At 38.8% G+C, this 14,116-nt stretch overlaps 1 protein-coding gene across 12 annotated transcripts in view; it reads right to left on the bottom strand.

The window, feature by feature from the left end:
• CHL1 (cell adhesion molecule L1 like) overlaps positions 1–14,116 on the bottom strand; it is a 141,160-nt gene that overhangs the window by 44,475 nt on the left and 82,569 nt on the right. For 11 of the 12 annotated variants that reach the window (XR_012634317.1, XM_074914708.1, XM_074914705.1 and 8 more), the window contains 5 exons: positions 13,609–13,714; positions 11,744–11,934; positions 3,340–3,462; positions 2,121–2,291; positions 291–338 (listed from right to left, as the gene is read on the bottom strand). Coding sequence is in view for 11 of the 12 variants with exons in the window: in XM_074914708.1 (XP_074770809.1) it covers positions 291–338; positions 2,121–2,291; positions 3,340–3,462; positions 11,744–11,934; positions 13,609–13,714 (639 nt within the window). In the remaining variant the exon portion in view is untranslated. The remainder of the gene's footprint in view (positions 1–290; positions 339–2,120; positions 2,292–3,339; positions 3,463–11,743; positions 11,935–13,608; positions 13,715–14,116) is intronic. The other variant, XM_074914713.1, reaches the window with a different exon arrangement.

The following is a 14,116-nucleotide window of genomic DNA, read 5'->3' as shown; positions in this document are numbered from 1 at the left end:
AACTGATAACACGAGAAACCCAGGACATCAGCCTCCTTATTCACATCATATTATGAAATGTGAACGTTCTTTTCTCAAGCAAGAAAACTATCTCTTTGTTAAAAACACTTCAGATTTCTGTCAGAAAGTACAAGACGAGCAAATTGTACTCCATGGACTACTTAAATCCATCCCATTGCAATAAAAACTGTGATTTATTTTTTTGTCTTTTTCCTAAGCAGCACCTCACATTTCATCTCAGCTAGTAGATTCTCAGTTTAAAGGCTAAATAACAGACGCATTCAACTCACCCTTAGTAACCGCAGCGTTAGGTGAGCCTGAGTCATTAGCATGCTTAACTGAAATAAATAAAAGTGACAACCAAACACAAACATGCATAGTTGATATAGACTCAAAAGAAACAATAAATCAACCAAAACAAAAACACGCCCCCTCAATTTCTACCATAAAAGAAAGAAAGAAACAAAGAAAAATATAAAATAAAGCAACAGATGAACAATAAATTTCTGAAAATACAATGAAAATTGTTCAAAGATATGTATTATTCTGCAAAATACTTCACAGGTGATAAAATCATCATTTCATCCTAGCTACCTAGTACAATAAAAAAATTACTAAGCCCTAAGTATCCGCTATAAAGAAATGTTATAAAATTTATCAGTCTCTTTTTTCTCATTGCTTAAATTTTTTCTAACGCATTATTTTTAATACAGTCCATCAATGGGGACTTGGCAGAGAGTGGAGTGGGCAGTCTCAAGTTGAGTTTACAAAACCCTTTAAGTATATGCCACACATTTTTGCATGCAGCCAGTCTCATGGCTTCGATGGCAAGGTGCATGCACTGAAGTTTTTTCTTGGGCCACTGCCAGGGTTATGAGTGGCCTCACAGTCAAACTCCACCTCATTTTCCTGTAATCTGTGTGTGCATATGTGAGGGACCAGACTCATTAGAAAAGCTGTGGAGAGCGACATTTCATTTTGATATTTTTCTCACAATTATTAACCCAAGATATGGTTTAAGCAAGTATTAAGATATACAAAGCTACTGTTAATCCTTTATCTTTTCATCCCAACAAGAAAACTCTCAAAATCATATATTAATATTAGGCTTTCATTTATGAAGAAAAACCTGCTTGGTCTTCTGGGTCTTCAAAAGGTCAGAAGTATTAGTGAAACAGAAAACTGATATTAAGGGCACAGGCAACCTCAGCGAGTAGTACAAGTGTTACCAGAAACTATTACAGCCAAGAGAGATTCAGGCAAAGCAGGATGGATCTCCAGCTGGTATAAGCTGCCTTAGTTCCACTGGCTTCTGTTGCGCTTTGCTGATTTAATGCAGCTGAGAGCATGCCCTAAAATGCTGCTTTTTTTTGCTTGGGTATTTGTATTTTTTTCCTGCGCTTCTAACTGACAGCTGTACACCACATATACTCAGTGGCTTTATGCAGCTTGACTTAGCAGTGTGATACTGCAGCAGGTAGGTGTACACTGAACAAATGCAGGCATATGGCGATGGGACAGCAATGCCCACTTGCCCCAGGGAGACTCAGGGGCAGGGGCAGTACCTAAAATATGACCCTTGGAGACTACAGGAATACAGAGATTTTAAAATAAATAAATAAAATTTGAAGTTCCCTTCACAACATTTCATTAAGGAACTAGAAAACACTTTGTGTGTCACTACTGATGCTGAAGGCAGCCTGCAAAGACCTGGGAAGCCCCATCCCATCCTTCCCAACCACACTGCTGCACCTGGACCAAACCAGGCCTGCTCCCAGGGAGGAGGCAGCCACGTGAAGTCCTCATGACCCAGCGATGTCCTATCCATCGGTGACTCGCTGAACTGCCAAAGATGCAGATTACCCTAACGCATCACTGGCTTTCACTGCAGGGAGAGCCGGAGGAAGAATGGGGCACCTTTGGGGCCCCACAGCTGCAACAAGCTCTTATTGGTTGAATTTAGCCCTTAGAGTAAAGTTAATAATGCAGGAATAAGCACGGTAACATGCATGTTCTTCAGAGAGAACTGCATCAGAGACACGTATCTGCATTCACTGATGCCTGGGGAGTTAAAAAGAGAAAACAACAGAAAACAATCAAGTACTCATCCACAGACTTACAACGGGAAACCTTCAGTGTCATTGGCATTTTCTGTACAATTGTCCTCAGTCTTGGAAATGCTGCAAAGCAACAATAATCACTTCGACTGTCATTTTCTTCCACATTTGCAAAGTAGAGATCTCCCTTAAGGCTCATGGAGACCCTTTCATCTTGCGGAATATGTTGCAAATCTAGCAAGAAAAAATAATTATGATACGGTAATGATACTGAGCTGTTTCACCGATATGACTACTAATGCTCTCCTGTCATATGTTTGATTCCACATACAGAATATAACTTTGACACAAAAGAAGCAGAAGACCCAGCATGAGCAATGTTATTTACCAATATTCAACATATATTTTAAAATAATTTATAAAGAAAAATTGATAATTAAAAATTACTCAGTACAAAGTTCCTGCTCAGATGAAAGAAAATTTCCAGCACCTCTCCCTGACTCAAAGGCCTGTAATGATGATACAGACATCACCATTTACAGATGTCCCCACAGCCAGTCTCCCAAGCACTTTGCTCTTCTGTAACTACTCACTACAGCAGGGGATTGTTAGTATGAACTAAGGCTGCTGTACTGTCTCGTTGATCCAGCCAAATGCAAGTCTGTGCTAAATACATATGTCAGGAGTAGAGAGCCTGCGTTACAAGATCAGAGGTTTAATCTGGCACTCTGTCTCTGCAAATACTTGGTCAGCATCAGAAACAAACCCTCCATGTCATGGAGGCAATCCGGGTTACTTTGTTTCCCAAGAGCCAGAAACTCCTGCAGAACACAAATGCTGAAGAATAACGTGACAGAGACCCATGAAGAACTAATTATACATACCTGACAGACTATTTTTTTTCTTAGTATCATAAATCAACCATTAGTTTATGAAAAGAGGAAAACAGCAATGTTAGAAATAATATGTTGACACATTTTATCCTCTCTACTGTAAATGCAGTAGTTCTCATTACTGGCAGACTCATTTACTGATATGTAAGCATGTTGATACCTCAGATTTAATAATATGTTGTGTCAATGCACTCTACAATTTAACTTTGTGTTATGTAAAAACGTATCTCCACTCTTCATTTTTCAATTTTGTTTTTCAATATCCAGATCTTTTTCTTAAGCATTTGCACAATTACCATTCCCATCAATTATGGGAAGTAATGAAACTGCTCTGGAAGACAAATGTTTTGAGTCTCCTCATAGGAACTGTGTATGAACTGTTTACTTACCAATATTCATCCAGTAGATATGCAAAGGTGGGATGCCTTTTGGGGGGTTGCAGTGCAAAATCACAGAATCACCATGCTCCACATCAAGGGGCTCAATTTTTTCTTTAGGGAATTTTGGTACACCTGTACAAAAGCAAAGAAATTCCTCTTTTATTGTTATCTTTTGAAATTTTGCTCCTTGCTTCCCCCTTAATAGAAATTTTAATAAAATATTTACCTTAACATCATCCTTTGCATTCTCTGCCTTCAGTTACTATTATTGGCAAAGTGATACAGAGTAATGATGCATTTTACTAAGAGTAAGAAATCTCTGCTAGCATTCTTCATTCATAAAGTGCACAGACCATAGAACTGAAAGCCAGGCAACCAAATGGTGGTGTTTAACACTTGTCTGTGATGTTCATGAGCTTTCCTTAGGCTTTATTTTAACGCATTTATTTTTAAATGCTTCTATAGCTCCTTTGTACTGTCTGAAAGGGACAACTCAAAGCCAGCAGAACCAAAGCCTGAGGCTAAGATTGGCAGAGAGGACTGTGCACTGTCGGGTCCCAGGCTGTTCCTGGGAGCTCAGAAACCAGACGGGGAGTGCAGTATGTTCTGGGAAGTCTTGGCTAAAAAATGGTTCCCAAGAAGCCACGGCAAGTCAATGCAGGGGAGGACAGAGAGGAGGCAGCTATTCCGCCTTGTGCCTGGAGTTGTCCCAATTCCTTCCCATCTCCAGAAGCAGATGAAGCAGAAGTCTGGTTTAAAGACTATATTGCCTCCTCATCCCCTCAGGTCTGTAAAACCTCTGCTGTGCAGACCTGCAGACTTTCTCTGCAACCTTGTCCATTGGGATGCAGAGACGGGCTTTGCACAAAAGAATACAGAGGGGTGCACAAAGGCCGCACTATTTTGGCTTAAATACAGGTTAAATAATTAATAGATCAAGGACTTGTTTAATCACCCAGAGCATCAGCACCGATGACAGTAGACTGTTCAAAGCCTGAACCACGCCTGACAAACCTGGGCAACCTGGCCAGCCTTGGCAATCAAAACACAACCAGAGCACACCCAAGAAGAGGGGAAGCAGAGCTGGGCTGGAGCCCACACCAAACCAAGCACTGGGAGACTGCAGCTTAGAGATTAGTGCAAAGAAAGCAGTCTGCAAAATGTAACCACTCCTTAAACAAATTTAGCTAAGACAGTTTCAGGGTAGACGTTGTCTTCTTCTTTCATTTCAGGCAAGTTCAAACTAGCAGAAGTTTCAGTTCAGACAACTGCATTAAATAGCAGAATTAACAGCAAAGGAATGAAAACATCCTGGCTGGGCAGAGCCAAACTGGCACAGCAAACTTTGCCATCCTGGTGTTCAAGTCTTGACAGGGAACTCTGATAGCGACTAAACGATTTGAAACTTCGGTGGTCCAGCAGCTCCCCAGGATACCTGCAGGGTCACACTGAAGGAGTCAAACCAAGGGAAGAGGCTGAGAAATGAAGGGCAGGACTCTGAGGAGACTTCATACATTGTAGGATTAGTAAACATAAAAAGAAGCAATCATTATAATGCTGATTGGCTGAATGCAGACTGCGCATAGATTTTTTTTTATCTCCAGAAGGATTATTAATATGTTATGAATTCTTAAGAGAGGCAAAATGGAGCTAATAAGCATTACCCCCTCTGTAGGTGAAACTTCAGATAACAAAGGGAACTATATATTCAAATCCAATACGTTCATTCACCTATAGTCTTCAAGCCCGGGAAAATACATCTGATGACTGTTGGAGAGGTGGAACATTTTTCAGTGGGAAAAAGCCCATTTCTCAATCTAAAGTTTACTTATTCCCAAAAGCATATCAGTCTCAACAAAACATTAAGAAAGCTGGCTCAGGTGAAGGATAAGGGATTTCTGGCTAAACCAAAGAGAACAGCAAATAGACTAATAGTGAGATCACTCAGCTAGGACATTGGAAACTCTTGTTCAAACCCATTTTTTGCCTCATTTAGCACAACTAATTCTGGGTCTCCAAGTCCCAGTTGGGTGCCATAACCACTGGTCTTCTCAGCTAATTTCTGTAGCCAGTAATTACAGAATTATATAAAAATATAGTAAGTCCCACCAGGAGACAGTGAAAAATCATGTCTTGGTGTAATTTGCTGGCAGCTCAGACATTAATCTCCAATGCATGACCCAGGTATCTGCCTCTGGACTTCGCTGAAGGAAGCAGCAGCTTGAACCCAAATGTTCTCCACCTCAAACAAGTGCTTGAACCACAGGTGATCGGGGCTTCTGGGTCCTTCCATGCTGTTTTATTTCACTTAGTTCCTTGTGAAAAATATTGAAAAACTTTGATTTTTCCCTCAATGCATAACTCTGAGCATTTTCAACCCTTGAAGTTTTGCAAGAGAAGAAAACTTTCATGATAAACTCCTGAGCCAAATCTTTTGACAAGGATATTTTCTTGCTGGGGTCCCACTGGTCTCAAAGATTAGAAAAATAACTGCTTCTGAATTCTGCATGAGGAGATTTATTAAAACTAAGAAGCTACTATCACATTAGACTTCGGCTTTTGCACATTACTCTTCAATATGTATATATAGGCAGTATTTTATTTTTTTTGCAGTGTTCCTCTGTTTTAATTAGTGGATATTCCAGAATCAATCACTAGTGATTTGTGACTGATCACAGAAACTATCACAGCTGAATTAAGCTTGAAAGATTCATACAAGATTAATTGTGCCATGAAAGTGTTTAATACTGTATGGAGTTATCAATGCAGCACATGGACACTGTAAAATTTACAACCAATTGATCTCTTCGCAGCGATACCATTAAAACTGTCATGTCTATCTTTCATGTAATTCCCCACACACAGATATAATGAGAGGGGACAGAGGACCCAGCATAGATCCAAGTGCTACCTCACACATATGCATAACACAGGGGAGAAAAACATTATTTAATGACTGGAAAAGGCTTGCTGAAGTGCCAGCAGGATGGCTTTCATGACACAAGCGATCAAGTGGCATGTATGAAACAGCCATAAGGAAGATGAAAAACCACATACCTGACCTGTTATGGAGTTATCTTCTAAAAGACATATAAAACTCTCCAAACAGTCTTGAGAAGGGCTTTTTTGCCCAAGTGTTATTTCCTGACAAGACTGTACTGTGAATGCTGTACAGCACTCAAAAAACAGAATTACAGTTATTTGACAATGTGTAAAATCCATGGAAATGGAAGATTATCAGTGTCCAGAGTCATTTGTGCAAGGAACCAGGCTCTGTTTAATCCCTGGGGTGACTCAAAGTTTAATGACTGAACTGTACTTGAGATTAGGTTGAAATACCACTGGCGAATTAGGTTGGCTGAGAGAAATTTCAGAAAGGAGACTGGGTCATTCCATCCTACCTCTTATCTGGTCAGAAAATGCAGTATTTCAACAAAAAGCAAACAGGAGGGAGACCAATACAATGCAATATAAAAATCTAAATTTGAGTTCAGCAGTACGGATTCAGAAATACAGCAACCAGAGTTGGGGTTCTCCAGTCCCCAGCAGGATTGCTTCAGATTTACTCTGGTAGCTATTAGCACACATTGCCCTACAGATTAGCTTTTGTCCTACAGCTCACTACAGTGACTTCACACTACTATAATCATATCGAGTATGGCAATTTATACCAGTTTATATGAGAATGTAGACCATTCAATCTGATATTTTACATGTTTATGGGTAAAGTATTGAGAAATTGAACTGAAGGAAAAGGGTTTCTTCAGGTGACTGTAGAAGTCTTTGAGGCATCTGGTTTCTATCAGTATCTGGTGTAAAATGGGAGTCAACTCATTACGGTAAATCAGCAAATAGTAAATATTTTGGAAAACTATTGTAGGAAAACATCACTATAACCCAGGCCTGTTTTTATAACATTCTCTGTGGATGCTGCTGGAGATGTGTCCTGGGCTAGATGGATGTTTAGCCTGACCCATCATGGATATTATTAAATCCTTCCATGCAAATAAATCCTTAAAGGATCTAAGAGTGAGGGAAAGTGGAAAGAGTCAAGAAATTTCTATATCCTGGAAATTCCCAGCTCCTGAGACACTTTAATTAGTAGCTGACTGATTTGTTACATGGATCTGTATATCTTGTGCAGTGAACAGCCCAACCCATCAAAGAATCTTTAGCATGACTTGCAGTCACCGATCACATAAGTTGTGCTGAACACAGGCTGGGCAGCTTCCAGTACTCCTACCAGTGCATCGGTTGATATTCTGATCTATGTAGTATAAGCAGTAGTTAAATCCGTAATTTTCATTGCAGCCTTTGAACTGTTTATGCGATATGATCCTGTTACTTATTGATTTTTTTAATTGCTATATTAAATTGAAAAACTTAGGAAAGCCTGGCTGTCAGGAAGACTGTGGCTGTCAGATACTTGCTCTCAAAGAAGCTTTTATGATGAATCAGTGATGGTCTTTTTTTCTGTGTAAATATCTAGCGTCCTATCCATCATGATAATTGCTGGCAACAATCAGGGTGATCCCAACAATTTAGATGGCCAGAAAAGTGGTCAAAAGGTATAAGACACTGGTTTAGAAGGCAAGAGGTTTAAATTTTATTCCTATCATCTGCAAAGTCTCTTTTGGTTTTTCTTCCATAAAGGCTATACTGAACACCTTCACAGAGCGTGTTACTGAGACCTCCTGTTTCAGTATCAGCTCAGTATCTTTTAATGATTTCACAATATTCACATCCGTATTTTTGATATTAACACTGGTTTTGGTTTCTTTTGGAATTCTAGAACTAACATCACTGGCATAGCACGGCCTGCCACTGAACAATTTTATGTTTAGGCTGTTTCCATCTTCAGATCTTTGGTCTTTCGGAGCAGTGGCTTTAGAAATACTGAGCATAAATAAATCTTAATGCAGTATACCATGAAGAGTCTTTTACACTACAGTTAATTAAAGAGGTTTAAACTGTAGTTCTTCTCCTTCCTCTGGCATTGGGCCTACTCAGTAATTCAAGCAACAGATTCCCTAAATACAAGAGGAGGGTAGCTGAAGTCTGTGTTCTCACCATTTAAATTCATTTTCATGCTGCATGTATCTTGTAACAATCTGGACTTTGTAAATGATGCAACCATACAGAGATCCTCAGACCCCATTGTTCCCCACTCTCCTTAATGTCACCATATATAGGGGAGGTGTGGTATTTTCATTATGTAGGTGAGATTTAATGATCATTTCTGCTGACATTTCTATTGCTTTCCTGGAATGACTACTGTGAGTAAACAGTCTTTTGTTCTCCCTTTCAGCAGCAACCTTACAGACCTAGCATTCTACTTCTGCAGTGTAAATGTAATTTATGAAAAAACCTGGCCTAGTCTGACTTGCTGGGTTTTTCTTCACTTCATTGGCATAATGACTTGCCAAGTAGCTTACATTTTACTTGAATACAGCTGGCAAAGCACTGCCACCTCTGCATCATTATCATGAATGCATGTAGTGATCTCACATGTACCAGTCTCTGCTTCAAAACTTGTGGGTGAATAGAGGTAATTTATCCCAAACTCTTCTGTGTCAGTGATTGCCTAATTTACAGCGGATCTGTGCACCAGCAGCTCTCTTTCACTTGAGTACAGTTGTAGACTATCCAGCACTTTAGAAATTCAAAGGTGTCTTCTATTACTCTTGAATCCTGTTTTAATTTGCAGCATCTACATTGCACCATTAAATGAAAGAATTGATGGCAGAAGAGTATGAATAAAAGTAAATGTGCCTTAGAAGGTGTGGGAGTTGGGTAAATTCCTCTATTATCTATACCATTTATTTATTTTCTGGATTTAGGACTTTGCACATGTTAGCACTAAAATTTCCCTCACATTTGATAACAACCATGTTTGTAACTTCTCCATTAATCTGTTGCTAACTACCACTGGCGATGTATTATCTACTCAAGTTAGTATAGACAATTTTTCATTAAAAGCAAAAATTATCTGCTCCAAGTATAGATCAACAATCCTGGATACAGACATTAACTTGTTTTTCATTTTTAAGCATCTTTGCTAATTCAGTAGCAATGAAGCATCAGAATATTCTGCTGCTGGAGGTGACACACCTTCACTGAAACATGACATGGAGGTCTTGAACTCCTCTGAAAATTAATGTGTCTGAGGCACTCTGCTTAAGAGAAGTCGTATTAATCCCACTGCCCTGGCCACATCCCAAAATTAATAATTATGTCCTGTCCAAAGCTCTGATTAACTGCATCACTATCCTGCTCCTGACTGAAACTCCAGTTGACATGTGTTGTACTGTCCTACATCACTAGTTCAATAAACTTCAACTTACTGTCCTAACACTTTGTGCAGTTCTCCTCCACTCAGGAATGCTATTCCTTTACAGCAACTGCAAGCTGGTAGAGACTAAACCATATAGCAACACATCTAATTTCAGTAATTTCCTCACCAAACACAAAGCTACTGCATTAGGGAATACTACGCAATACAGTGCAACATGAAATAAATTTCCCAAGGAAAAAAATCCATTAAACTGTTTGCAAGGAAAATAAATCATGTCTTTCATGAGGAGCACTCATAAAAATACATCTACATGGCATCCTTAGCAGCCCTCTCCCATGAAATCTCCCAGCCCCTGTGATGTAACTTATTTTCAACATGACCACAGTGCCACAAAATCTCCCACCCTTGGCTATGTCTAGAATGCTTCTCAGGATTATATCCTATGAAAAAGACATGACAAAAATGATTATGCATGTTTCTCATAGCCCATTTCATCTGCACTGACATGCTAGAAGTAGTAGCCATCTCCTGTCATATCAGTTGTATCAGCATTGTCCTAATCAGGACCTTGAACTCTGTATCAGTAAATTTCATCCCACTTCTATAAACCTGGTCCTTAAAATCACCCACTTCCTCTGCCCTCCCTTTGTGCTAATGATGGAAGGACAAGTTTCTAGTATCAGTAATTTTTACTACTATATTTTTAGCTCATTTTCTATTCAGTTCTAGGTCTTTTAATATTCTCTCTGTAAGTACTTGTACCAAACCCTGAATGCTACTGACATCAGACTAATGAACTCACCGTTGATTGGATAACTTCTCCTTGAGCTTTCAAATATTTGCATCAGTTGCTATTTTGCAGTAATAAGCTGCTAATTCTCCCATCCTTCCCCCCAGCTTCTGTTCCATGTCCCTTGCTCTGAGATGGAGATGATACTGTCCTCCCAATTTCTGGGCACTCAGTCACAGTTGCCAAGCTGAAATATTACAGTCTTATGACTCCTAACAGCATCTACTTTCCAATAAATGTTTAGAAAGCAAAACCATCATATAATTCCTAATTCTTGATCAAGTAAACTTATTCAGTATTAGAGAGACCACTCCAAATTTAACTCAGGAGTCTCCCCAAAATGATGAAGTGTCTTTTATACTTCCCCACTCAAATCAATTTTGTTTTCTCTGACAATGACTTCCTATTCCTTTATTGTCTGCTACATTTTTAATATATTCTAACACTATTTCATGATCTATGCCATTATTTCTGTCTTTCATGAACAGCTAATACCTTCCAATAACTGTACTGCAGTTAAGATAACTACTCTGTATTTCTTCTGCTATGTGTTTTATCTCTCCAAATATTTTAATTTCTGTATCTTCATGATGTGGTGACATCAGCTCACAAATTGTCTCTGCCCAGATTAAGTAGAGAATTTACCACACAACAACCCTTATCAATATTTATGCTTTCTTTTTTAGAGAAAAAGTATTAGAAGATGAAGCATCACAAGAGCAAATCATAGCTCTAAGCAAATACAAATCAGAAAATAATTTTACAGGTTTTATGGCAAAAGCAAAGCAAGCACTTTATAAAGGCATTCAAATTGTCACACCAAAGCAAATATTCTTCTGTCATTGAACATTCATCTCTCCCAAGATGTCTACTAAAAAGTTTATACTAATTTACCCACTAACCTACCCTTTAGAGGCAAAGTGGGGCAGACAATACACAGAAAGAAAAAGTAAATAATAAATGTTTTCCAAATTAATATATCTGGGAAAACATATACTTAATCTACCCAGTTGCTTTTGTATTAATTGAAGTTGTATCAGTGCTTGGAAACCTGTAAGGAGTTGATGTCCACAGTACTGTCTGAAATCTTGAGTTCAGATTTGGTTTCTGTCCTCAAAACTAGGAATGAAATAAAATCATTCCAGGGAGCACACAGAGGTTTTCCTTCCAATATTCACTGAATAACAAACAGTGCATGTTTTACCATACACCACCTAGTAACTAGTTCTCTTCCATTTAATTTGAGGAAACACAGTTTCCACCTTAAAAAAAAAACCAAAACAAAACAAAACAAAAAAACCAAACCCAGAATCAAAGTAATCCCTTACTTGGAACAATTAGCTCAATTTCTTCTGACATGGCAGTTCCCAGCAGATTGGATGCAAAGCAACGATATTTCCCTTGAAAATTGGTGATGATTCCACGGTTTTGAATCACAAATGTTCCAGAGTTGTTAGATGCAACTATCCTTGGGTCAGATAACAAATCAAATGGTTTTCCATCCTTGGTCCAGTTAAAGCTGAAAAATAATACAAGTGTTACAAAGGACAGGTCATAGAACCTGGTACTGTTTTGTACCTGCACTATGGTACAAAAAGCAGTAAATATGGGTCCAATAGTGTACTATGAAAATAAAAGAAAAAACTTGATGCAAGAGGAGAGTGTTGAATGGTAAAATGACCACTGTGCTACCATAACTTCTGTCAGCTATTGGGAATGTGTCTCCTATCAGATACTTTACTTTTGGATAATTGACTGTGACATGAAATGAAAATACAAAGCTTAAGGCAAGGACAGTAAATGAGAGAGACCATCTGTGAAAGCAAGAGCCACACATTGAAAGGAAGTAAAGCTTTGCAAAAATGTTGTGTTTGTAGGAGAGCTGGCACTTTTGACTGCCAAGGAGTGACAGGAGCTTATCTCATCATCTATAGGAGATACCATGGTTGGACCCAGAAGAAACAGAGATGACTCGACTGAGTGTTGACATAGAATCACTTGTAGTTTTGATACTACTCGGGTGTGATTTTGATGAATGCTGAAGTATTGGTCATAGTTTATGTATCTGGAAGTCTCAGGCAGCTTGAAATTGGGCTAAGCCAATTCAAAATCAGAGACAGTTTGAAAGTACAGTATAACATGCATTTAGTGGAAAACATACCTTTGTCAACATTTTGCAATGTTTTAATAGAACAAATTCATGGCAGCAGAAATATGTGTTTTGGCACTTCACCAGTACTGGCAAAACTGCCTTGTGACCTGTCTGGAGAGGAATACAGGTTCCTATTGCCTAGCCAGCACTATCACATACATTTAAATGTACCAGAAAACTTTTCACCAATCTGCTGACAAACAGTGAAACAAAGGAAGTTTATTATCACACTACAAATCTCCATTCAGAGCCCAGTTAAAAGGATCAAATATTGATATTAAAATAATAATTCCCTTTTTTAAGCAAGTTGAAATTATGTTGCAGAGAAAAAAGAAAAGAAGGACTAAAGAATAAAAATTACATGCAAACCAACTATTAATTTAGCCCATATACCATCCAATGGCAGAAGTCTCAGGAAGAGATTTTACTATGTTATTATTACATTTTTGTTAACCATATTTTCATTAATCACAATTTCATTAAAAATCTTTTTCATTTTTACACTGGTGTAAAATATATAAAGCTTATCTTTGGATATTTATTTGAATAACTCCTTGTGTGTATATTTGTAACATCACCATGGTTGTGATGATGTTAGATACAGTCAAGGTATCTGATAAAATGCAAATGTGATCTCTGAATACATGGTTTATTGTGCTCAGTATTTTTAGGGTTGCTGTGGAAAAGGCAGAAGAACAGCTGGGACCCTTTGATTACCATTACACACCTCCTATCTTTTGCAGCACAGCCCAGACAAGCTTTTTTAAATCATGGGTTGAACTTAGCACATGCCAGAGAAATGAAACATCTCCCAACAAGAAGGCGGCATGTTGATATCTATTCACAGAATGAGTAGAAGTGATGGAGCAACAAAAGCTGAACGGTCTAAATGGAAACCCAAACCTTGACCTTGCCTTACGATGATGAGCAGGTTACTGTACATCAGCTACTCCTCCCCTCCTCAAAACCAGAACGATGTTTGGCAAAGGCTAAAAGCAAACTCAATTTCTGCTTGATTCTCCAGGTGAAAGCAGTACTCACGTGGGCTGTGGGTTTCCTCTAGCTTCACATTTAATTGTAAAGTCCTCATCAAAAGGGTAGGCAACCTGGGTGTGAGATTGCTCTGTGATTGTTGGAAGCTGTGCAACTGAACACAAAGAGGTACCAGGTTAAAATGCCATTTAACAAAACTGTGCTCTACTCAGGTCCTTTCTGGAAAAGAGACAGGGTCAGGATTGCCATACTCCTGGAAAGAGTGAGCCTTGCCTTAAAAAAAAAAGGATGATGATGATCATCATCTTCCTGGCACTGAACAGTGTTATTGCCGTGGCAGCCAGCGGAAGGCTGGACAGCACTGGCTGCATTCGACCTGCCACTCACGGGCATTGCCCACACACACTTTCACATCTGACCAAACCATCCAGGGCAGAGGAAACCTGGGGCCATGCTAAAATGAAATCCAAGGCATTGTTGTGTGGACTGGTAAATTTACTCATTGTTGAAGTCAATAACTGGCTTTTTAATCCAGACACATAGACACACACACAAA

Source organism: Athene noctua, chromosome 10, assembly GCF_965140245.1.
Source record: "Athene noctua chromosome 10, bAthNoc1.hap1.1, whole genome shotgun sequence".
NCBI lineage: Eukaryota > Metazoa > Chordata > Aves > Strigiformes > Strigidae > Athene > Athene noctua.
Note: the sequence above shows the minus strand (reverse complement) of the source record. Positions and strands in the feature narration are given on the sequence as shown.